The sequence below is a fragment of the Gossypium raimondii genome, chromosome 3, assembly GCF_025698545.1.
Source record: "Gossypium raimondii isolate GPD5lz chromosome 3, ASM2569854v1, whole genome shotgun sequence".
In the NCBI taxonomy this organism is placed as follows: Eukaryota; Viridiplantae; Streptophyta; class Magnoliopsida; order Malvales; family Malvaceae; genus Gossypium; species Gossypium raimondii.
The window spans coordinates 10,636,111-10,660,648 of record NC_068567.1 but is presented as its reverse complement, the minus strand read 5'-3'; the positions used below and the strand labels follow the sequence as shown (position 1 = coordinate 10,660,648).

The 24,538-nt window shown below is 31.0% G+C and overlaps 3 protein-coding genes across 26 annotated transcripts; 1 reads left to right on the top strand and 2 right to left on the bottom strand.

Annotated features, from left to right (window-relative positions):
* Positions 1 to 9,578: 9,578 nt before the first annotated feature.
* Positions 9,579 to 12,768, bottom strand: LOC105797140 (putative wall-associated receptor kinase-like 16). Its single transcript, XM_012627069.2, has 3 exons — positions 11,693 to 12,768; positions 11,426 to 11,596; positions 9,579 to 11,310 (listed from the first exon to the last, which is right to left on the bottom strand). Exons 1-3 carry the CDS (start codon positions 12,564 to 12,566, stop codon positions 10,205 to 10,207), a joined length of 2,151 nt encoding a protein of 716 aa, XP_012482523.2. The 5' UTR covers positions 12,567 to 12,768; the 3' UTR covers positions 9,579 to 10,204.
* Positions 12,769 to 15,329: 2,561 nt separating this feature from the next.
* Positions 15,330 to 18,195, top strand: LOC105797141 (secreted RxLR effector protein 161-like). 24 transcript variants are annotated; one of them, XR_008194271.1, is made up of 3 exons: positions 15,330 to 15,713; positions 17,274 to 17,357; positions 17,627 to 18,195. XR_008194271.1 is itself a non-coding variant. In XM_052628108.1 (3 exons), exons 1-3 carry the CDS (start codon positions 15,688 to 15,690, stop codon positions 17,983 to 17,985), a joined length of 336 nt encoding a protein of 111 aa, XP_052484068.1. In that variant the 5' UTR covers positions 15,330 to 15,687; the 3' UTR covers positions 17,986 to 18,195. The 24 variants fall into 24 exon arrangements, 2 of the variants coding, with proteins under 2 accessions (XP_052484068.1, XP_052484067.1); XR_008194276.1 differs by having other exon boundaries at positions 17,541 to 18,195; XR_008194277.1 differs by adding an exon at positions 16,583 to 16,679 and having other exon boundaries at positions 17,292 to 18,195.
* Positions 18,196 to 20,084: 1,889 nt separating this feature from the next.
* On the bottom strand, positions 20,085 to 23,056 carry LOC105797139 (putative wall-associated receptor kinase-like 16). The gene is made up of 3 exons (XM_012627068.2): positions 22,109 to 23,056; positions 21,840 to 22,010; positions 20,085 to 21,724 (listed from the first exon to the last, which is right to left on the bottom strand). The coding sequence occupies exons 1-3, from the start codon at positions 22,989 to 22,991 to the stop codon at positions 20,616 to 20,618; spliced, it is 2,163 nt and encodes a 720-aa protein (XP_012482522.1). The 5' UTR covers positions 22,992 to 23,056; the 3' UTR covers positions 20,085 to 20,615.
* Positions 23,057 to 24,538: the final 1,482 nt, after the last annotated feature.

Sequence of the window (24,538 nt, the reverse complement as noted above, 5' to 3'; positions counted from 1 at the left end):
TGAAACAATGCCATAATGTTCAAGCTCTAGTAAATGTGATTTATGAAATTTTTAAAAAAGTAAATTTTATATTATTTTTAATTATATAATTTTTAAATTTTTTTCCTATTTTCAATATTTTAATACCTTTAATTTTTTGCATTTTAAATATTTTAAGGATTTTTCATATGATGACATTACAATGATATCATTGTATGATATGTGGCATCATATGATTGATTAGATATCCTAGCGATTTTCTTAATGTCCAAAGGATTGAACCTAGAAACTTTGATAATGTTAGGGACTAAATTAATGTTAGGGATTGAAGTGGGCCAAAAAGAACTTTAAGGACCAAAGTGGAAAGACTATATACTTATAGGATTAAAGTCTGCATTAAGCTTTTTTTTAATCCAATGAATATTTAATTATCTGGAAATTAAAACTTATATTTTTTTATATAAAATACATTTTACTTTTATAAAATTATAATTTTTAGGTGATGTAATGAATATTTTCATGATTTTGATTTAAATTCTTAATAAAACTTTATTTTTATATTTTTATTTTGGGTTAATATGATTTTGATACTTAAATTTGACAATTAGGTTCACTTTGGCCCTTGAACTTGACAATTAAGTTCATTTTGGTCCCTAAACTTGAAATATATAAAAGTTTGATTATTTAATACTATGAGATTATACCACATCATCACTTGAAAATTTATAAAAAGTATAGGTACCAAAGTGAACCTGTTTGATGGTTGAACAGGTCGAACCACTAGTTTCCTATTCAACCAATTCGACTGGTTTGACCACTGGACCAACAATAATTAAATAAATAATTAAAAATTCATAAAAAAATTTAAAAATAAAACTTTTATAAATTATATTAAACTGGTTAAACCTGTTCAACATTAGATATTTTTCTTAATTTTTTATTTTATCAATGTTAAGCAGTTTCCGAGTCAATTGGTTCAACCCCTTTGTTCAAACCATTATATAGATCAGTTCTCGATCGTCTGATCCAGTAAAATTGATCACATAATCAAATCTTGATAAAATCCAAGTTCAGTGACTAAAATGGATCTAGTTGTCAAGTTTCAAGCCAAAATTATATTATACCTTTTATTTTTATAAAACATTGTAAAGGTTATAAAAAAATATTTTTTATGAAACAGTATAAAAATATTTTGAAATTTTAATATATATATATATATTGATATATGAGTGTGATTTCATTATCGTAACATGTTAAATATTACATTCATAACGTATCAAATATTCATTAGATAATACGAAAAAATTAGCTAAACATAAGTACAAATTAAAAAAAAGATATTGATATTAAAATAAACATTAAAACCAAATATAGGTACCTAAAATATATTTACCCTAAATAAATAATGGGATCTAATGAGTGCGGAGTAGTTTATGAATGTGTTTGTATTGTGAAATTTTGTTTTGGATAGAATATTAAGGATGGAAATGAGTGGAATTCGTACTAAATTAATAAGTAACAAAAAGGAATTATATTTTGTTTTTGGTACCAGAAGAGGGTTTTCCGTAGAATAAATTAGAATGAAATATTAAATAAGATCGTTACGTATGGGCAACCCCATATGTGATCATATCTCGTGCTTGACCCTTTTATTCTATAATGTGAACACATTTATAAAGTTAGTCAATTTCTTAATTTTTTTCTGATAAAATAAAATCAAAAGATTTTTTTATTCCACCTTTCGTCAACCCACATGAAACTGAAAATGCCACCCTTTCATTTTCACTTCAACTTCTTTCCCCTTGGAGATTCAAACTGATTGATGCAAATGATCAGTTCCTTTCTGGTTTCTAATGGTATAAAAAACAATCATTTAATTTTTCCTTTTTTAACCTTTAGATGTACGTAATTTATCAAATCACCTCAAAGATTAATCTACGTTAAAAATATTTTAATGTTTATTGTGAAAACAAATTTAATGGGTTAATTGTAAATTATCTTAATTATTTTAATTAAAGTAATAAAGTTTATTTTAAATATTTACTTCATTTAGATTTAAATAAATTAATAAAACCACATATTTAAATAGACAAAGCATATTAATATTAAATTGCATCGATTCAATAAAAGTATATATTTAAATTTTTATCAATTTTTTTACACTCTACCAATTTGTAATACACCAATTTTTTTTATTAATTTTAACAGAAACTAATACCATGTAAAATATATTTAAATATTTATTAATATAATTGTAAACAGAATTATAAATATGAGATAATAGTTGACTATGAAAAGGAGCCTAATAATATAAAGCAGTCTATACTAATTAAAAATTTTAAAAGGATATTTTGATGAATATTTTAATAGTTTAAATAAAATCAAACATACATATAGAGAAAGGATTGTATAAATGTGTGATTCCACATAATCATTATCCCTTTCCAATAAGAGAATGATAAATCAGATTTTTCTTCTTGATTTTCAGCCTTTTCCTCCAGAAAAAATTTAAATCAAATTAAAAGCACAAAAAATCAGGAGAAAAAAATCTGATTTGTCATTCTCCCATTAGAAATAGATAAAGATGACGTGGAATCACAGTTTCATACAATTCTTTCTCCATATATATATTTGTATAAAGATGTGAATTCTAATTAAAGTCATTTAAAATTTTAATTATATTTCATATATTATATTTTTTCAAATACACTTCTAAAATATTTAGGGTAAACTACACCCATGGTCACTTTTGTTTACCTTAGGTTACGTTTTAGTCACTTATGTTTGAAATGTTACGTTTTAGTCATTTGCGTTATCATGTTGTAACATTTTAGTCACTGAGCCATTAATCGTCGTTAATGGTGTAACGGTAGTGACGTGGCATGTTAAATCATCATTTCAAACAAATTTTAGGTTAAATTATGCAATTGATCCCCATATTTTTTCGTTTTAAGTAATTTAATTTTTTCTTTTATGTTCTTTAAATTTTCCTCTTTTTTCCATTTTTTTTGTTTCTCCTCTATTTTCATACATTTCCCATTTCTTTTAACATATTAGGAAGTCGAATTGGCAATGAAAAAGAAGTAGGAAGTCATTGTCATCATTTGCCTATAACCAAAACCCATAAACTCATACCATGCTTCTTTTTCACTACCAATTCGACTTCCGGTATGTTAAAAGAAATAAAGAAAGTAGAAAACAGAGGAGAAGTAGAAGAGAATGGAAAAAAGAAAAAAAGAAAGAAAGTTAAAAGAACATAAAAAAATTAAATTGCTCAAAACGAAAAATTATGGGGACCAATTGTATAATTTAACTTAAAATTTTTGTTTGAAATAATGATTTAACGTGCCATGTCAGCTTACCATTACACCATTAACGAAAATTAAGGGCTCAGTGACTAAAATGTTACAACACGATAACGTAAGTGACTAAAATATAATATTTCAAACATAAGTGACTGAAATGTAACCTAAGGTAAACAAAAGTGACCATGGGTGTAGTTTACCCAAATATTTATTAATTTTGAATTATTTAAAAAAATTATTTCTTCTTCTTTTTTATTAAAACAATATTTTTACTATTAAAATATACTTCTGGTGCAACATGTAATTTAGTTGATTGGAGTAAACTTTTTACCCTTCTGAGTTATTTTTAAACTTATTTTTGGTATTCTTCAAATCTATTTTATGGTCTATATTTAGATTCGTGATTATCCTCTCAACAAAGTCTTCTCTAATTTTGTATTTTTTAAAATTCGTTTAAAAATTATTTCTTACCTTTTGTTATTAAAAAATATTATTATTAAATTCAACTTAAGTTCTTTTTCCTTTTCGTTATTAAAATTATTTTTCTTATTAAATTTTAAATTAAAGTACATTAATAATGAGAAAAATAATAATTAACAATTAAAAGGGAATAAATTATGATAAATAAGAAAATTCTTATATGTTTAATTATTAAAATGCTAAAATTTGCCTAAGCAATTAATAGAAACTAGAATAGTAAAATTGATTGTAAATTTTGTAATAATAAGATTAATAATTTTAAAATTGTAATGCATGATAATAATACTAGTAATAAACCATTGATTAGAAAATTAGTATATGATTGATAACCAAAAAAAAGTACTATTTTTTCATTAGAAAATTTAATGATATTGAAAATTTTGGCCAATCAAGCATTGCTATTAATGATTGGATGATATGGAAATGTAACATGTATCATATTTACGTAACAAAATTAACTAAATGTCCACGTATCATTCACATGTACGTAATGTTAGCAAAGTTAAAAAAACGTATAATTTTTTCATTTATTTTGAAGTGATTTAACAAGAAGACACAAACTTAAAAACTTAAAAGAGACAAAAATTTGAATGAAAAATTAAAATAATATTTTGAGCGAAATACAAGGACACGAAAAAGTACATTCAACAATTCCCTCGACCTATGGACCTTAGCTTTGGCTAAAGTGTTAGATTTAATATACTCATAAATATGTTAAATGTAGTAGTAGTTGAGACCGAGTTCTGCAGCAGAAGAAATCAAATTTCTCAAAGTTTTTGGTGCTTTAAAATGATGTGGAACTGACATATATAATTGGATGTCATTAGCCCTATTCAACTTCCACTGGGCCTTCAAGGTGGTTGCAGGTTCTGGATTATGCTTCTAGACAATGGTGCTTATGTTTGGTTGTTTTTTCAGACTAGACCACTATAAGTTGAATGATGCTTTGCATGTTTCGTCTTTTTATAAAAAAAAATCTACTTTATTTGGGAAAAAAAGGGAAAGAATAATTGGCTACTAAATCAAGATGTGTTAGTGTTTAATGAACGAAAGGAGCCCATAATAAGAGAGTGAAGGTATATGGAGGTAATGCATAGTCCAAGAACAGATGTTTTGGCAAAGACGTGAGATACAAGACATTCAAAGATTCACGTGCTCTCTGTTCTCCACTTCCTCAATTTTTAGAATATTAATTTGTTCTTTCTTCTTTTCGGACCAAAAGCAAAAGACAATAGGTTCTAAGGCTATGCTACTTCTTGTTCATTAATTTACCTTATCAGAACCAACCATTATTTATGTTTAGTAAATTAAGGTTTCAGTTTTCTCAAAATTTGTTGACATGGAAAATCAAGTAGAATCTGTTGATCGCATTAGGGCCTAAATCTTTCTATTTTTGTCTCAGCTGGAGCTTTAAGTCTTTGTTATATTAATTTCTGTGTAGTTTCATAATTAATAAAAAAGTACAATATTTTCATTAAATTAATGGCATCCGCCTAGAGGTGCTCATGGCCTGGCCAGACCCAGAAAAATTAATTAAATTTCGACGTGTACGAAATGTTAGCAAAGTTAAAAAACATTTAAATTTTTTATTCATTTTGAAGTGATTTGATAAAAAGATAAAAATTTAAATGAAAAACTAAAATAATATTTTGAGGGAAATACAAGGACATAAAAACAAGATTTGAAAAAGGACATTCAACAATTCCCTCGACCTATGGACCTTAGCTTTGGCTAAACTGTACTCATAAATATGTTAAATGTAGTAGTAGTTGAGACCAAGCTCTGCAGCAGAAGAAATCAAATTTCTTAAAGATTTTGGTGCTTTAAAATGATGTGGAACTGAAATATATAATTGGATGTCATTAGCCCTATTCAACTTCCACTGGGCCTTCAAGGTGGTTGCAGGTTCTGGATTATGCTTCTAGACCACTATAAGTTAATGATGCTTTGCATGTTTCATCTTTTTATAAAAAAAGCTACTTTATTTGGGAAAAAAAGGGAAAGAATAATTGGCTAGTAAATCAAGATGTGTTAGTAAGAGAGTGAAGGGATATGGAGGTAATACATAGTCCTAGTCGTGAGATACAAGACATTCGAAGATTCATGTGCTCTCTGTTCTCCACTTCCTCAACTTTTTGGTCCAAAAGCAAAAGACAATAGGTTCTAAGGCTATGCTACTTCTTGTTCATTAATTTACCTTATCAGAACCAACCATTATTTATGATTAGTAAATTAAGGTTTCAGTTTTCTCAAAATTTGTTGACATGGAAAATCAAGTAGGGTATAAATCTTATGTTTTTCTTCTTTCTATTTTTGTCTCAGCTGGAGCTATAAGTCTTTTTATATTAATTTCTGGGTAGTTTCATAATTAATAAAAAGTACAATATTTTCGTTAAATTAATGGCATCCGCCCACAGTCTAGTAATTATTGAGATTTCGTATGCAATTTCTTCCCTCCTCTCAATTTTAAAATTAAATAGGTTAGTCCCTTTAGAAAAATTGAAGTAATTTAATTTCTGTCAATTTCAAAAGTAAACAATTAAGATAATTAATCAATATCATCCGTCGGTTGTACACAATTTTGATAAGTATAATAACAAATTTAGCCTTTAATGTTTACATGTTTTGTTATTTTGGCCTTAATTCTAAAAAGAATCAACAAATTCTACCTTAACATTTACACATTTACAAAAATATTAAGAGATAAATTTATTAAATTAAGACCAAATTAACATAATGTTTGAACTTTGTGGGTTAACTTTGTTATTATACCAATCAAAATCATATACCATTGATGAAAAATATTACTCTTGTGGTTAATTGATTTTAGTTGCTTACTTCCGAAATTAAATTGCTCTAGTATTTTAAGAAGGATCAATTTGCTCAATTTCAAAATTAAGAGGAACAGAAGTCGGAGATTTCTATACATAACTGTTAATCCAATTCAAGACGAAATCCAAAAGCTTCAAAAAATTCTAATATTTGTATTGTACCATAAGTTGATGTATTTGAGAACAGAAGAAAAGATGAGAACTCAATCGTCTTCCAGAAAGAGCTGATGATCACCTACAAGTACAACAGTCGAACATGTAGTAAAAAAATAACTCAAATTCAACGAAGTAGAAAAAAACAAATTGATTCATATTTGAAACTATACACATATAAAAGCATGTAACACTCGTACGTAGCTTGCTTGGAGTTATATAATAAGCTATAATGACGAAACGACAATGACGTTAGTGAATCGCTGAGATCAAGTCCAAGACTACGTATGTTAATCTGCTGATCTCATATATCTCGGTATTTCACGTGGTTTCGCACATTTGAAGTTGCTAATTTACCAAACCTCGATTCTTTTTGTTTCAATAAAAATGGAAGATATTCCAAAAGCAGTTCCCTGTGGTTGTTTCAGTCAAGGATTCTTAGGCAAATCTGCAGCATTTATGCCTCTGTTTGGAGCTATATATATGAACTAGTACTTTGATCGAACACCTTAAGGGCATATCTCAATCTTACAAAGACTACCGAAATTCCAGAGATGGGGCTTAATCAGAAAGTTGAAGATGGATCATTGAGAGAAGCAAAGAAAGGGAGGGCAACTGTGTTTCCAGGAGAAAGAAAGTTGGTGAAAAAAATGATGTTGGATACAATGGTCAAATGTCTTTGTTCTTGCTGTGGCAGATGCCTCCATTGTTGCTCTCAAGGATCTACATCCAACAAGCAGCAGGGTAGTAACGACGGCTCAGTGTCGACGGAAGAGGCGCTGCTGCTACCCAAAAACAGAAAATTAGTTTAAAAACAAATGATATATAATTAGGCTTAATTGCTATATCCATGCAATGTATTTTATCCAAATAAAAAACATGTCTTTCCAAGTCTTCTAAACAGTTTTATCATTATAATTATGATCCTAAGTTCTTTAGGATTAATATATCCTAATATATGTAAACTAATTTAAGCAATTCTACTTTTAACCAACGAGATTTTGTTTATTTATTTATTTTAATCGTATTTGTATCTTGATTTATATGGAGCGGTGATAAATGGCATAACCAAAAGGGGTAGAGAGTAGACCTTGACTTCCCTTGGCTCAATACTTTCCTTCCCAAAATTAAAAGATTCAATTTAAACTTTTTTTTAACCTCTTATTAAATAAAAAATTGTAATTTTAGCTCTTTTGAAAAATTAATAATTTAATTCAAGCATTTTAATACAATATTTTTAGTTTTGACCCCCCAATTTTATAATCTTATCTCAGTCCCTTTTAAACTAAATTTCTAGCTTCATCAATGATTAAAGCTCTTGTGAATATTTGTTTGACATGAGTTTAAACCTCGTTACTCTTACCTTGTTACGAAGTGGCCATTCAAGCAATGGCGAACTTAGGTCGCAAAGTTGTGAGCTTATCCAAATTTGCGAGCTCATCGAAAACTGCGAGCTCATTCAAAATTGTGAGCTCAAACATAATTGCAAGTTCATCGAAAGCTGCGAGCTCATTAAACATGCAAGCTTAGCAAAGATGCGTGCCAAACCAAGATTTATTAATGTGCAAACCACCTTGCGAGCTCTCTAGTGCAAGGTGTTAAGGGTTTTGACGTGCCACCAAATGAAGTAGGAGCAGGGTTCGCAAGTGCATAATTTAATATGTTTTTGCTTAGTTTGTTAGTGAAGGTAACTTGTTAAAACAAGCAGAGTTAGTATTGAAATGATGTTATTTGGTACTAATTTCTCCTAATCAGTTTGTGTACAAGTTTTGTTTTTACTTTTCCAAGATAGTAGTTGGATTAGTTGATTACTTGTAAGAACTCATCATCTATATTGTAATTTTTGGAATGAAAATACAAGTGAGATCGATAGCAGTTTATTCGTCTGCTAAGTGTGTGAGTTTTTCTTTTTGTTCTTGTTTTCTCTTGCAAAGCACCAACATACCTACTGTTGAGAAATATGCCCATATTATAGTAAACATGTAATTGTTTTCTATGTATTTGAATGATGAATAAATATTATACCTACTATTGGGAAATATGCCGATGTTATAGTATTTATGTAGATCATGCATGTCAAATTTGATTTAGTATGCACAATACAATTAAAATGTAAATATTATATTAAAATAAATATTTGATTTAGTGGTAAAGTTAATGTTTTATTAATGTTAATAGCATAGATTCAAGTCTAACCATATGCAATTTTTTATTAAGTTTTTTATATAAAAAGATTAAAATATCCTCAAATAATATAATTTTTAAAATACGAAATGATATTTTCATAATTTCGCTAATCTAATTGGTACATGATTGACTCGTGACACAAACTTAGTAAGATATTTTATTATTAGTAAGTATATATACACAAATATATAAAATGTATATAACAAATATAGTTATATATTAAGGTTTCATATAGAAATAAAAAGTTGCTTTAGTTTAAATGATAAATGAAAAGTTTTATATGCATGATGTTTTTGGTTCAAATCTTATTATGGATAAATTTTTATTGATTTATAAAACATCAATAAATAAAAACAATCACATATAACTTACTTTGCATGTAATAAAGTTTTTTGGTTATTGTATAATTGAATTCAGACCCAATTGATGGGTGACACTAACTCGGTAATATGCATAATAAATAGTATAGATATAGAACAATAAATGAGTTTTATATGATTTATTAAACAATCTTTAAATAAACATAAATGAGATTGTTCATGAATATAAATTAATTGACCAAGCTTTATATGTGTTTGGATCATTTAATAAACTTTAAAATCTTGTTCATATTATTTTATTTAGCTTAATAAACAAATATATATTAACAAAAACTAAATTTCATTTATAGTACTATTCAGAAAAGATTGGTTCCAATATATCAAACGAACCCTAGGATTTTAGCAATTAGAAGACGACCAATTTCAAGTGCCATGAAATAGCCCAATCTAAGAGAAAATCAAATAACCACACCAAGAAACAGCACATCTCGTGGAGTTGTTTTCAGTATAACCAAAGTAGCAGTGTCTTAGATTTGCAAATCAGTTGGGTTCAGGTGCAGGTGAGTCTCAGCACTGGACACCCCTAGCTTGGTAGCCACCAAGTACCTTGAAGCCCTCGCCAAGTCGGCTGCATCATTCTCCAACGCCGCCAACCTCCTTAACCTCATCAATGCCCTCCACAATATTTCCTTCCAGGTGGGTTTTAGAGAGTGGTTGCACCTCTCTAATTTTACTACTGAAGATGAAACACCTCGAGGGCTGTTTTATTTACTACTGAATCTTACATATAAGCAACAAAAAATAAACACCTAAAATGTCCCAAAACAAATTTAAAATCAACAAAGATCACAAATATATGTATACATATATATATAATTATCTGGTTTCTTGCTAAACAACTACACCGCCATTGTTGTGAAACCTTGGCTGCTGTTATTAGTAGAAACATCTATGTTTCTCCAAGCAGAAACTCTGTTTCCTCCAAATTAACAGCAACTTCAGCCCATGGATGTTCGCACCTGAGTCTTCTTACATCCTCAAGCACTTGTGCAACATCCTTCATTGAAGGCCTCTCTTCACCTTTTACGTTTAAACACTTCTTTGCTAGTTTAGCTACTTCTTTAATCTGCTCAACCGCTCCTTTCGCCACTTTATCATCTAGAATCTCAAACAATCGATCATTTTTCAACCATAGAACAAAATGGTTTGCTAAGTTTCTTTCTTCTTCAGGCCCTTCAAAAGAATGCACAGTTTTGCCCGTTAGCAGCTCAACTAGGACTACACCAAAGCTGTAGACATCGCTTTTTTCTGTCAGTTGCGCTGTACACAAGTATTCAGGGTCTAAATATCCAAGAGTTCCTTGCACCATCGTTGATAACTGAGTTTGATCCATCGGAACTAATCGTGAAGCTCCGAAGTCCGAAACCTTTGCAGTATAATTGTCGTCCAGGAGGATGTTTGTAGGCTTCACATCTCTATGAATGATTGGTATAGAAGCTGCAGAGTGCAAATATGACAACACTTGCGCTGATTCCGTAGCTATCCTTAACCGAATTCCCCAAGAAATCGAAGAAGCTTTGTCTTCACAGTGGATGTGCTCGGATAAGGTGCCATTGGAAACAAATTCATAAACCAACAAGGGGACCTCAGTCTCCAAGCAACAACCTAAAAGCTTGACCACATTTCTATGGTTTATTTGGGTGAGAATAATAACCTCATTGATGAATTGCTTAATTTGGCTTTGATCAACAACTTTGGATTTCTTGATAGCTACCTCAGTGCCATTCTTCAGGATACCTTTGTAAACAGTGCCGAACCCTCCCTTTCCAATAATTTGGCTCTCATCATAGTTTTTGGTTGCATTCTTAAGCGCTTCTGCAGTGAAAATCTTAACGGTTTCAGTTGATACTCGTTGTTCATGTAGCTCTTGCTGTAACAGTAAGCCACCATTTTGCTTAAAGAACTTCTTTTTCATGTTGAGTAGCTTTCTTTTCTTGTTTATGAAGAACAACCATGAAGAACCCACAATAACAACCAGCACACATAAGCCAATAACTGCCATAAAACACCAGCTAAAATGTTGGAAATGATTTAAGCAGTATGCGTTATATAAAAGCTAAAGTTAGAATCGATCCAATACGATAAAAAACGCATTCATTGAAACACCTACCAATAGAGATTTTTATGACATTTGCTTGATTTCGCATACAGCCCTTTCGATCTTTTTTGCCATCCCCATTAAAGCCTTTTGTGCAAAAACATTTATAACTTCCAGGCGTATTAAAACAATTCCTTTCAGAAATACAATTGTGTAGGCTCGAATCTTTGCACTCATCAATCTCTGGAAATCATTAAAAGAAAACAGGTCACTCCTAAAGTGGCAAAAAAGGAGCAGAACAATGAATAAGAAATGGTAATGTGAGCATATTATAGATACCTTCGCAACCATCGGGATGATATGGGTTTCCATTGTATCCATCCTTGCACTTGCAGAGATAACCGGACCTGTTTTCAGGGTTGTAGCAGATGCTATTTTGTTTACAAGCATAATCAGGTTTATGCTCAGATACATTGCAAGGTTCATTTCCAATCGCCCAGTCAAGCGCCATGGGAAGAGATTCTTTATGTGCTAACTCACCAAAACTTTTGTCGCTGAAACTGAACTTGTTCTCGTCTACAACAAAGGCGTAGCTACAAGGATTGAAGTCCCACACACGTGTATGGTTGTAGTAGCTTCCTACTGACATGTTAAGATTCTTAAGTCCACTAGGAATGGAGACTTGGCAACATCCTACACCTGAGCAAGAACCATTAAGGTGGAGAGCGTCCGCTTTCTCGCAATATGCCATGCAGCCGGTAAAATATGTACTATTGTCATGCTCACGTTTAGCCCAAATTTGCGCCACTGTGTCGCAACCAACAGCAATGAACTTGTTTCTATAATTTGAGATGGTAAACATGGCCGCCCAAAGCAGAGACAAATTCTGGTCCGCAGGTGTTCCGTTGCGGTTGTAACAATCCTTAGCTACATAATTCAAGATTTCCACCTGACCTTCAAGTGTTATGTTAGTGACTTCTAAGTTACCATCCATCAATTGTGGTCGAGGGGGGCTGACAGACGTGTTGCAAGTGATTAGAAAGTCCTCGTTCAAGTTACACCCTGGAGTCATGCCGAAAGGATATGGAATGCGCAGGTTTCCACACTCATCTTTACAACCTGGCAAGGCTTGAGAAGCCACCGACGCTCCTGCTGCAAGCAAACAGCTGAAAAGTATCAATTGTAAAATTCTAACCAAAGCCAGCGTTGCCATATGAGGATTGGCACTTGGCACACAATATTCCCACACTCCCTCCTTACACTCACTCTATTTAATAAACTTGGTTTAGTTGATTTCTCAACTTTTGGTGATCATCTAAGCCTTCTTTATACTGATTAACAAGGCAACCCTCTCTGTACGTTGATTGACTTGCTATAAGACCAAGTCCACGACCCCAACCCCCTTTCTACAAGTTAATAATTTAAAAGCCAAGTCCAAGATAACCTTCTTCCATTCCATTGGTTAAACTGAATGATTTAAAACCCAAGTGAATCCTCATTCCACAGGTTCGCGTCCTTACAGCTGTTTGTGAAGTGGATTTATTAGTCTTCACTTGAGGTCAACTACTAAAGACAAAGATTCCTTTGTATTCTCTGAAACTTAAGCACAACGATTTTTGACTTATTTAACATATATAACTTTCATTTAATATGTTTAGAAATAATCAACTATTTATAACACAATGTAATAATTAAATGAAATATGCTGATACGATGACATGGTTTCATACAATATTCTAACCCCTTTTTTTTCCCTCTTTTTAATGAGTAAAAATTATTCATTTTGAGTAAATTACCATTTAAATTAATCACTGCTAAATACAAAAACTGCAACTATTAGACTATTTTTTTTAAATAAATGAATAAATGAGGGGAGGCCCAACGAGTTTTTTTCCCTTTCGATGCGAAGACTTTGAAGAATCAAAAGCAAGCAGCTAAATTTGTGGCTCAAGGACAAGGACGACATGGTTGATAAAATCAACGATATTTATATAAACAATATTATTATGTTTAGGGAAAAAATTCTACCCCTGATTGATTCGGCCTTAAGTTTATTTGAGATTATTACTATATTTTTCTCCAATTTAAGAATTTAGAGTTTTTATTATTAAAATATTGAGAAAAGGAAAATTAAAAATATTGTTTCAGCCCGTATCATTTAAATACCGAATAAAATTTTAATCACTATTTCAAGTAAAATTTAATAAAATAATAGATAATTTTTCAACTTATGCAAATTTACATCTTCATTGGCAATGCATCTTATAATTATTATTTTATTCACTTTATTATAAAGTTGTTTTAATTCCACAAGAAAAATTAACAAAAGTCATATATCTCTTTTAATTAAAAGTCTAATATAACACTAAATATGAAGTTAAAAAATATATATATATATATATATATATATTGAATGTGAACAGAATGCTAATACACTTAAAAAGTGATATTCAATCACCATTTAATCACGTCATTTCCGATGCTTTGGATGTGGATTGAATTTTAAAGAATGAGAGAGGAAGCAACATCTACTTGTGGTGGCCCAAAGCCAAGGCCAAGACCAGGACCACAACTAAGAGGCACTACAACATTTTTAGTGGCATTTTTAGCGGCACTTGGATAAAAAAGTTGCTAAAAATCGAGTATTAGCGGCGCTTTTTGAAAAATGTCGCTATAAATTGAGCATTAGCGGCGCTATCTGAAAAACGCCACTATAGATCGAGCATTAGCGGCGCTTTGTCAAAAATGGCACAAAAAATATTTTATCTGTCTATTTATTATTTAACTTGTTTATTTATATTAATTAAAATACAATTTATTTTTAATTAAATATTTAAATTCTTCAGAAAAAAATAATGACACGTAGAAATAATTTGAAAGTAAAAACATAGAAAAATATTTGTTAAAATGAAAAAATTAAAATACTATTACTTAAAATAATTTTAAAGTTTTTGGATACATGACTGATTATTTTTAATTTATATATTAAATAATTTCTTATATAATCGTGAAAGAGATAGTATTAATTTTAAAATATTGAATTAATTATCATTTTAGTTTAGGGTTTAGGTATATAGTTTAGGGTTTAAGGTTTAAGAATTACTATTTTAAAGTTTATGAATTATGGATTATGGCTAGGTTTAGGGATTATGATATATTGTTTATGGTTTAAGGATTAAGGTTTAATGTTTAGGGTCAAGGGTTAAGGGTCAAGGGTTTAGGGTTTAGGGTTTATATTTTATGATTCAAGGTTTAGGGGATATGAGTTAGGGATTTAGGGTTTAAATTAATTAATATTTTTAATTTATTTATTAAATAATTTCTTATATAATTGTAAAGAGATAATATTAATTTTAATATATTAAAATTATGATTATAGTTTAAATTATTTAAGAAATAATGTATAAACTTTATATATATTAAATGGTTTAGGATTTAAGGTTTATTTGAGATTTGTTAAATGATGAAATTTTATACAATCAATTAATACTTTTATATTTAAAAATATTTAATCTAAACCATTTTATATATTTAAATATTAGATTTAAAAAATGATAAATAAAAAAAGTAATAGATTGATATAGATAAGTAACTATCTATTTTGGATAGGACCAAATTATAACAAATAAAATGAAATACAAAAATAAAAAAAGAAATACAAAAACTAAAAACTAAAAACTGTAATTTTATCTAATTCTTTTAAATATTACTTGAAATAAAAAAAATTATTTATTTAAAATTTATATGAAAAATACAATAATTTAATATAAAAATTGTAAAAAAGTCAAGCGTTAGTGGCATTTATATAAAAAACGTCGCAAAAAGCAAACAATAGCGGCGTTTTTGGTCTAAACGCCGCTAAAAATTGAATTTTTTTTACAAAACGACGTGGTTTTGTATTTATATTTTTTTATCTCAAAATTTCAAATAAAATCCTTTTTTTTTTTTTCTTCTTTTTCCCAAAATCGATTCCCCCCACCCCCAGAAATCGCACCTGAAATCTCTTGTTCTTTTTTACCTATTTTATTTTTCCCAAACCATTTCTCCCTTACCCCAATTCCCTTTATTTTTTCCCCCCAATTTCCCCAAATCGGCAGCCCTCTGCATCTTCTCAAAGGGTTGTAGCAGAAGGAGGTCTCGAACTATCAGGTCAGGTGGTACAGATTCATGGAGTCCTTACGGATACCCCACGCCACCACAATCTGCATATCGTCAACAAAATTATTACTACACGCCGCAACACCCTAGTTATGCACCATCACCGTCATATAATTATGTACAGCAAACTCCTAGGTGTGTACATAGGACTATGGAGAGGAAATACTCAAGGATAGATGATAACTACCAGACATTGGACCAGGTTAGCTTCCTGTTCTGCTATTCTTTTGAGTTTTTATCTGTTTTGTTCTTTTGTATTGGTTAATATGGAGAGGAAATACTCAAGGATAGATGATAACTACCAGACATTGGACCAGGTTAGCTTCCTGTTCTGCTATTCTTTTGAGGAAAAAAGTGATGATGTGCATTGTTCTTTTAATCTCCATTACTGTTGCCATGTTGTTGTCAGTATCATGTTCTTGATTAAAAAAATTCCATGTTAAATTCTGTTGATTCCCTTCATGAATGTTTTTAAAAAAAATCAAAGAATAATTTCCCATATTCTTTATGAAAATTCTTTTGTTTCGAATAATTCATGACAAGTGATTTAATACCAAGCATTGGAAATAAATTAAAAAAAAAAAAACACATGAACTGATGGTTGGTTTTCAAACAATTCTTACATCAATTTGCTTCATGTTCTAATCAAGATATGCCTGATTCTTTGATTCATTATGCTAGATTTATGAACTTGTTGTCAATATCTGCTTCAATTTGCGTAGGCATGCAAGCTTATCAAACCCTATGTTTATTCGAGTTCGAAGGGGAATATTAAATATACGTATACGTCAGTTTTTTCATATATTTGAATGATTGTAACATCATAAATGCTCGGATAATATAGCATGAGCGTGACATTGCTGGTTTTTACGGAGTTTTCTGTCATTTAACCAAAAATTATCAGTCCAAATAAAATCAGATTTGAATCCTTTTACGATCTCGATTTTGTTCTTATTCTTAACCTTTAAATATATATATATAGAGAGATAATATTTGATTAAAAATTCTTCAGTAAGTAAGTAAATTTGCATGCATGCATGTTCTGACTCTTATAATTTACCTTCTTTTCAGTTTCCAAATTCATAAGTAAAACAAGAGTAAAACAGACCTGATCAATCTGGTTTTTGGCTTTGAATGATTCCAACTATGATCAACCTTGAAAATTCAGGTATTTTTTTCTGGGGAAACAAACAGAAACTAAACCCAGAATTTGTAAGTGTTTTTCAATGAGGCAGTTTTGTACAATGGAATGAGATCTTATAATTAAGAAAATATATCTAAAATAGATGATGTTTATTGCCTGTAAGGTACAAATTGCGGAAAAAGGGAAGAAAATTAACATTGAACTTTGTTGGTTGGCAGCAACTCTTATAGCTGTTCACTGTTTTCTTTTAATTTTTTTTAAAAACAACTGTTTAAAATCGATTTATTGTTTGAAAGAATTGGATTCGAGTATTCCTTCTGCAATTTTAAAGAAAAAAACATTTCAACCATGAATGATGAGATAATATTGCATTGGAATTAAAGAATACACTAATAACATGTTTGCTGGCTAAAACTCTCCCTATATAAAGAGAGCCTTGGGTCATTATTTTTCACACACTTGAATTCAAGAGAAAGTTGTAGAGAGAAAATTCTATGAAGAGATTATTTCAGCAAATTTCTAGAGATATTTTTTTGATTTATAATTTGACCTAAAAGTTTAGAGAAATTGTGAAATTACCCCACTGGTAATTTTTGTGAAAATTTTTCTGATTTGAAGCAAACCTATACTCAGCAGACGTGAGCTTGAGGATAGCGGAGAAGACTACTTAGTCGAAGCGCTCATCCTAAACGAATCTAAAAGGTACAATTTTGATTAAATGTTTATTATTTTATATATCACTACCAAGATCTTGTTTTGAAAAAAAATTTAAAACTCCTGTTTTTTTCTAAATTTATTTCTTTCTAATTGATATGAAAGATATGAGTGATGCGTCTTATGTCATTGGCACTAAGATTCATCGTGATAAACATCATGGTATCTTAGGTCTATCTCAAGAAACCTATATCAACAAAGTTTTAGAAAGATTTCGGATGAAAGATTATTCATTGAGTGTGGCTCCTATTGTGAAGGGTGATAAGTTCAATTTGAACCAATACCCAAAGAACGAATTTGAGGAGCAAATGAAAAACATTCCATATGCTTCTCTTGTTGGAAGCCTAATGTTTACTCAAGTCTGCACAAGACCTGACGTTGCATTTGCAGTTGGAATATTGGGAAGATATCGAGTAATCTAGGTATTGACCATTGGAGAGCTGCAAAGAAATTTTTCAGACATCTTAATGGGACAAAGGACTACATGTTTACATACAAACGATCAGATAATTTGGAGGTGATTGGCTACTCTGATTCAAACTTTTCCGACTGTGTTGATTCACGTAAATCAACATCAAGTTACATATTTATGTTTGTTGGCTTTGCTATATCTTAGAGGAGCGTCAAGCAATCCTTAACTGCTACTTCCACTATGGAGGCTGAGTTTGTTTCATGTTTTGAGGCTACCTCAAATGGAGTATGGTACAAGAGTTTCATATTTGGGCTTAGACTTGTGGATTCGATTTCTAGGCCATTAATGATATATTGTGACAATTCAACTGTTATCTTTATGGTTAAAAATAACAAAAGTCAAATTCGAAGTAAACATATTAACATTAAGTATTTAGCTATAAGGGAACGTGTTAAAGAAAAAAAGTGGTCATTGAGCACGTTAACACTGAACAGATGTTAACTGATACTTTAACTAAAGGCATGCCATCACACAAATTTAAGGATCATGCTATCATTATGAAACTTGTTCCCGCCTTGTAAATTTTCGTTATAAGAACGATTATAATGAAACTTTGTTAAGTTCGATGTTTCTCATATTTTCTGTGCACATTAATTTGATTATTTCAAGAAATGTCACTAAATTTTGGACCTGGAATAAACATTGGGTTTATTCATTAAGAAATTTGGGCTAAAGTGTTGAGCCATGATGTATAGTGATATATGGAAGATACTACTCAAATTCTAAGAGAAAATATCGTCATGATTCATGCATTATGTTTCAACTTTAAGTTTTCAAGGGTAATACGAACCAAGTGGGAGAATGTTGGAGCCAATTTTGGTTCGTGGGTATAACCCACGTTTGCTGCCCATTTCCACTTTTGTTCCCAACTTCCACATCTTGCTTGTGCGATAGTGGGTTTTTGTGTGATAGTGAGGCATGCGATTGGTGGTTTTTGACAGGGAACCACCACTATAAATACCCCCAAGCATAAGGTCCCTAAACACCAAAAACTTTTTTTGAAAACAATTCGATCTAGTGGGGTTTTTGAGTGCTTAGATGGCTTTAGCAATTATGTATTTTTCAAATTTCGTGTTTTCATAAAGTTAAATACTATGTCTTCATCAGTTGATTGACGCGCTCGAATAGTGGTGTTACAACGTCTAGATTTTGGCATTTGGTTCGGACAATGGCTAGAGGTATTTTTGTTCAATCTTTCCGCTGCTTACATTTTGTTTAAACTGTGATTTGTGCTTCCATAATGTTCATCAATAACAAACAAACAAACAAACAAACAATATATATATATATATATATATATATAGGGATCTATTTACATAATTTAAAAACTAAAGTAGTTTTACACATTTCCATAACTATTTATACGATTAATATTTTAATGATCAAATCGTTATATTTCATGATCTATTTATGTAGATCATGCATGCCAAATTTGATTTAGTATTCACAATACAGTTAAAATGTAAATATTATATTAAAATAAATATTAGATTTAGTGGTAAAGTTAATGTTTTATTAATGTTAATAGCATAGATTCAAGTCTAACAATATGCAACTTTTTATTAAGTTTTTTATATAAAAAGATTAAAATATCCTCAAATAAGATAATTTTTAAAATACGAAATAATATTTTTGTAATTTCACTAATCTAATTGGTACATGATTGACTCGTGACACAAACTTTATTATTAGTGAGTATATATACACAAATATATAAAATGTATATAACAAATATAGTTATTAAGGTTTCATATAGAAATAAAAAGTTGCTTTAGTTTAGATGATAAATGAAAAGTTTTATATGCATGATGTTTTGGTTCAAATCTTATTATGGATAAATTTTTGTTGATTTATAAAAAAAAAAACAATCACATATAACTTACTTTGTATATAATAAGGTTTTTTGGTTATTGTATAATTGAATTCATACCCAATTGATGGGTGACACTAACTCGATAATATGCATAATAAATAGTATAGATATAGAACAATAAATGAGTTTTATATGATTTGTTAAGCAATCTTTAAATAAACATAAATGAGATTGTTCATGAATATAAATTAATTGAGCATGTGTTTAGATGATTTAATAAACTTCAAAATCTTGTTCATATTATTTTATTTAGCTTAATAAACAAATATATATGAACAATAACTAAATTTCATTTATAGTACTATTCAGAAAAGATTGGTTCCAATATATCAAACGAACCCTAGGATTTTAGCAATTAGAAGACGACCAATATCAAGTGCCATGAAATAGCCCAAATCTAAGAGAAAATCAAATAACCACACCAAGAAACAGCACATCTCGTGGAGTTGTTTTCAATATAACCAAAGTAGCAGTGTCTTAGATTTGCAAATCAGTTGGGTTCAGGTGCAGGTGAGTCTCAGCAGTGGACAGCCTTACCTTGGTAGCCACCAAGTACCTTGAAGCCCTCGCCAAGTCGGCTGCATCATTCTCCAATGCCGCCAACCTCCTTAACCTCATCAATGCCCTCCACAATATGTCCTTCCAGGTGGGTTTTAGAGAGTGGTTGCATCTCTCTAATTTTACTACTGAAGATGAAACACCTCGAGGGCTGTTTTATTTACTACTGAATGTTACATATAAGCAACAAAATATGAACACCTAAAATGTCCCAAAACAAATTTAAAATCAACAAAGATCACAAATATATGTATACATATATATATATAATTCTCTGGTTTCTTGCTAAACAACTACACCGCCATTGTTGTGAAACCTTGGCTGCTGTTATTAGTAGAAACATCTATGTTTCTCCAAGCAGAAACTCTGTTTCCTCCAAATTAACAGCAACTTCAGCCCATGGATGTTCGCACCTGAGTCTTCTTACATCCTCAAGCACTTGTGCAACTTCCTTCATTGAAGGCCTCTCTTCACCTTTTACGTTTAAACACTTCTTTGCTAGTTTAGCTACTTCTTTAATCTGCTCAACCGCTCCTTCTTTCGCCACTTTATCATCTAGAATCTCAAACAATCGATCATTTTTCAACCATAGAACAAAATGGTTCGCTAAGTTTCTTTCTTCTTCAGGCCCTTCAAAAGAATGCGCAGTTTTGCCCGTTAGCAGCTCAACTAGGACGACACCAAAGCTGTAGACATCGCTTTTTTCTGTCAGTTGCGCTGTACACAAGTATTCAGGGTCTAAATATCCAAGAGCTCCTTGCACCATCGTTGATAACTGAGTTTGATCCATCGGAACTAATCGTGAAGCTCCGAAGTCCGAAACCTTTGCAGTATAATTGTCGTCCAGGAGGATGTTTGTAGGCTTCACATCTCTATGAATGATTGGTATAGAAGCTGCAGAGTGCAAATATGACAACACTTGCGCTGATTCCGTAGCTATCCTTAACCGAATTCCCCAAGAAATCGAAGAAGCTTTGTCTTCACAGTGGATGTGCTCGGATAAGGTGCCATTGGAAACAAATTCATAAACCAACAAGGGGACCTCAGTCTCCAAGCAACAACCTAAAAGCTTGACCACATTTCTATGGTTTATTTGGGTGAGAATAATAACCTCATTGATGAACTGCTTAATTTGGCTTTGATCAACAACTTTGGATTTCTTGATAGCTACCTCAGTGCCATTCTTCAGGATACCTTTGTAAACAGTGCCGAACCCTCCCTTTCCAATAATTTGGCTCTCATCATAGTTTTTGGTTGCATTCTTAAGCGCTTCTGCAGAGAAAATCTTAACGGTTTCAGTTGATACTCGTTGTTCATGTAGCTCTTGCTGTAACAGTAAGCCACCATTTTGCTTAAAGAACTTCTTTTTCATGTTGAGTAGCTTTCTTTTCTTGTTTATGAAGAACAACCATGAAGAACCCACAATAACAACCAGCACACATAAGCCAATAACTGCCACAAAACACCAGCTAAAATGTTGGAAATGATTTAAGCAGTATGCGTCATATAAAAGCTAAAGTTAGAATCGATCCAATACGATAAAAAACGCATTCATTGAAACACCTACCAATAGAGATTTTTATGACATTTGGTTGATTTCGCATACAGCCCTTTCGATCTTTTTCGCCATCCCCATAAAAGCCTTTTGTGCAAAAACATTTATAACTTCCAGGCGTATTAAAACAATTTCTTTCAGAAATACAATTGTGTAGGCTCGAATCTTTGCACTCATCAATCTCTGGAGATCATTAAAAGAAAACAGATCACTCCTAAAGTGGCAAAAAAGGAGCAGAACAATGAAAAAGAAATGGTAATATGAGCATATTATATAGATACCTTGGCAACTATGGGGATGATATGGGTTTCCATTGTATCCATCCTTGCACTTGCAGAGATAACCGGACCTGTTTTCAGGGTTGTAGCAGATGCTATTTTGTTTACAAGCATAATCAGGTTTATGCTCAGATACATTGCAAGGTTCATTTCCAATCGCCCAATCAAGCGCCATGGGAAGAAATTCTTTATGCGCTAACTCACCAAAACTTTTATCGCTGAAACTGGACTTGCTCTCGTCTACAACAAAGGCGTAGCTACAAGGATTGAAGTCCCGTTCTCTTGTATGGTTGTAGTAGCTTAATACTGATATGTTAAGATTCTTAAGTCCACTAGGAATGGAGACTTGGCAACATCCAACACCTGAGCAAGAACCATTAAGGTGGAGAGCGTCCGCTTTCTCGCAATATACCATGCAGCCGGTAATATATGTACTATTGTTATGCTCACGTTCAGCCCAAATTTGCGCATTTATGTCGCAACCAACAGCAATGAACTTGTTTCTATTTGAGATGGTGAACTTTCCCGCCAACTTTCCCGCCTGCAGCTGAGGGTAGTTCCAGTCCGCAGCTGTTCCGTTGCGGTAGTAACAATCCTTAGCTACATAATGTAAGATTTCCACCTGACCTTCAAGTGTTATGTTAGTGACATCGAAGTTACTACGTAACAATTGTGGTCGATGGGGGCTGACAGACGTGTTGCAAGTGATTAGAAAGCCCTCGTTCAAGTAACACCCTGGACTCATGCCGAAAGGATATGGAATGCTCATGTTTCCACACTCATCTTTGCAACCTGGCCAGGCTTGAGAAGCCACCGACTCTCCTGCTGCAAGCAAACGGCTGAAAAGTATCAATTGTAAAATTCTAACCAGAGCCAGCGTTGCCATATGAGGATTGGCACTTGGCACACAATATTTCTGCACTCCCTCAGTCACTCTATTTAATAAATTTGGTTTAGTTGATTTCTCAAGTTTTGGTGATCATCTAAGCCTTCTTTATACTGATTAACAAGGTAACCCTCTCTGTACGATGATTGACTTGCTATAAGACCAAGTCCACGACCCTAACCCCCTTTCTACAAGTTAATAATTTAAAAGCCAAGTCCAAGATCACCTTTTTCCATTCCATTGGTTAAAATGAATGATTTAAAACCCAAGTGAATCCTCATTCCACAGGTTCGTGTCCTTACAGCTGTTTGTCAAGTGAATCCTCATTCCACAGGTTCGTGTCCTTTCTACAATTTAATAATTTAAAAGCCAAGTCCGACGGCCCGCCCGAAATATGGGAGGGTTCGGGTAAAAATATAGGCCCGAAATATAGGTTTGGGCAAAATAATAGGCCCGTTTACAAAAAGGGCCGAGCTTCGGGCACCCCTTTTTTGGCCCGGGCCTGGCCCGAATATATAATAAATATATATTTTTTAATTTTAAAATATTTTTATAATTTTTTAAAATACTTTTTTTTATTTTTTTAAAATAAATTTTTGGTGGTTATTAAAAAAATGGACATGGCCGGGTCGGGCTTGGGCTTAGGAATTTTTCTCAGGCCAGGCCTGGACAATATTTCAGGCCCATATTTCGGGCCGAATCAGGCCAGAGCCTAGGACGCGGCCCATGTCACCTCTAGGTTTAAGGGTTAGGGGTTAAAGGTTAGGGGTTTAGGGTTTATATTTTATGATTCAAGGTTTAAGGGATATGAGTTAGGGATTTAGGGTTTAGATTAATTAGTATTTTTTTAATTTATATATTAAATAATTTCTTATATAATTGTAAAAGAGATAATATTAATTTTAATATATTAAAATTATGATTATAGTTTAAATTATTTAAGAGATAATATATAAACTTTATATATATTAAATGGTTTAGGATTTAAGGTTTACTTGAGATTTGTTAAATGATGAAATTTTATACAATCAATTAATGCTTTTATATTTAAAATATTTAATCTAAATCATTTGATATATTTAAATATTAGATTTAAAAAATGATAAATAAATAAAAAGTAACAAATTGATATAGATAAGTAACTATCTATTTTGGATAGGAGCAAATTATAACAAATAAAAATAAAATACAAAAATAAAAAAGAAATACAAAACTAAAAACTATAATTTTATCTAATTCTTTTAAATATTACTTAAAATAAAAAATTATTTATTTAAAATTTAAATAAAAAATTACAATAATTCAATATAAAAATTGTAAAAAAGTCGAGCGCTAGTGGCGTTTATATAAAAAACGCGCTAAAAATTGAGCAACAGTGACATTTTTTTCCAAACGCTACAAATTTTTTTTCAAAACGACATCATTTTGTATTTATATTTTTTTATCTCAAAATTTCAAATAAAATCTCTTCATTTTTTTTTCCTTCTTTTTTCCAAAATCGATTCCCCCCACCCCAGAAATCGCACCTGAAATCTCTTGTTCTTTTT

Bases quoted from the DNA above. Each gene is read 5' to 3' on its own strand.
- LOC105797140 (XM_012627069.2), bottom strand. From the start codon at position 12,566: ATGGCAACGCTGGCTTTGGTTAGAATTTTACAATTGATACTTTTCAGC. The intron at 11,597-11,692 runs GTATCTATAATA...AATGATTTCCAG, and splicing joins TCATCCCGATGGTTGCGAAG to AGATTGATGAGTGCAAAGAT. The intron at 11,311-11,425 runs GTAGGTGTTTCA...GTTTTATGGCAG, and splicing joins TGTCATAAAAATCTCTATTG to TTATTGGCTTATGTGTGCTG.
- LOC105797141 (XM_052628108.1), top strand. From the start codon at position 15,688: ATGATAACTACCAGACATTGGACCAG. The intron at 15,714-17,273 runs GTTAGCTTCCTG...TCTGATTTGAAG, and splicing joins ACTACCAGACATTGGACCAG to CAAACCTATACTCAGCAGAC. The intron at 17,358-17,759 runs GTACAATTTTGA...TTGCATTTGCAG, and splicing joins ATCCTAAACGAATCTAAAAG to TTGGAATATTGGGAAGATAT.
- LOC105797139 (XM_012627068.2), bottom strand. From the start codon at position 22,991: ATGGCAACGCTGGCTCTGGTTAGAATTTTACAATTGATACTTTTCAGC. The intron at 22,011-22,108 runs GTATCTATATAA...AATGATCTCCAG, and splicing joins TCATCCCCATAGTTGCCAAG to AGATTGATGAGTGCAAAGAT. The intron at 21,725-21,839 runs GTAGGTGTTTCA...GTTTTGTGGCAG, and splicing joins TGTCATAAAAATCTCTATTG to TTATTGGCTTATGTGTGCTG.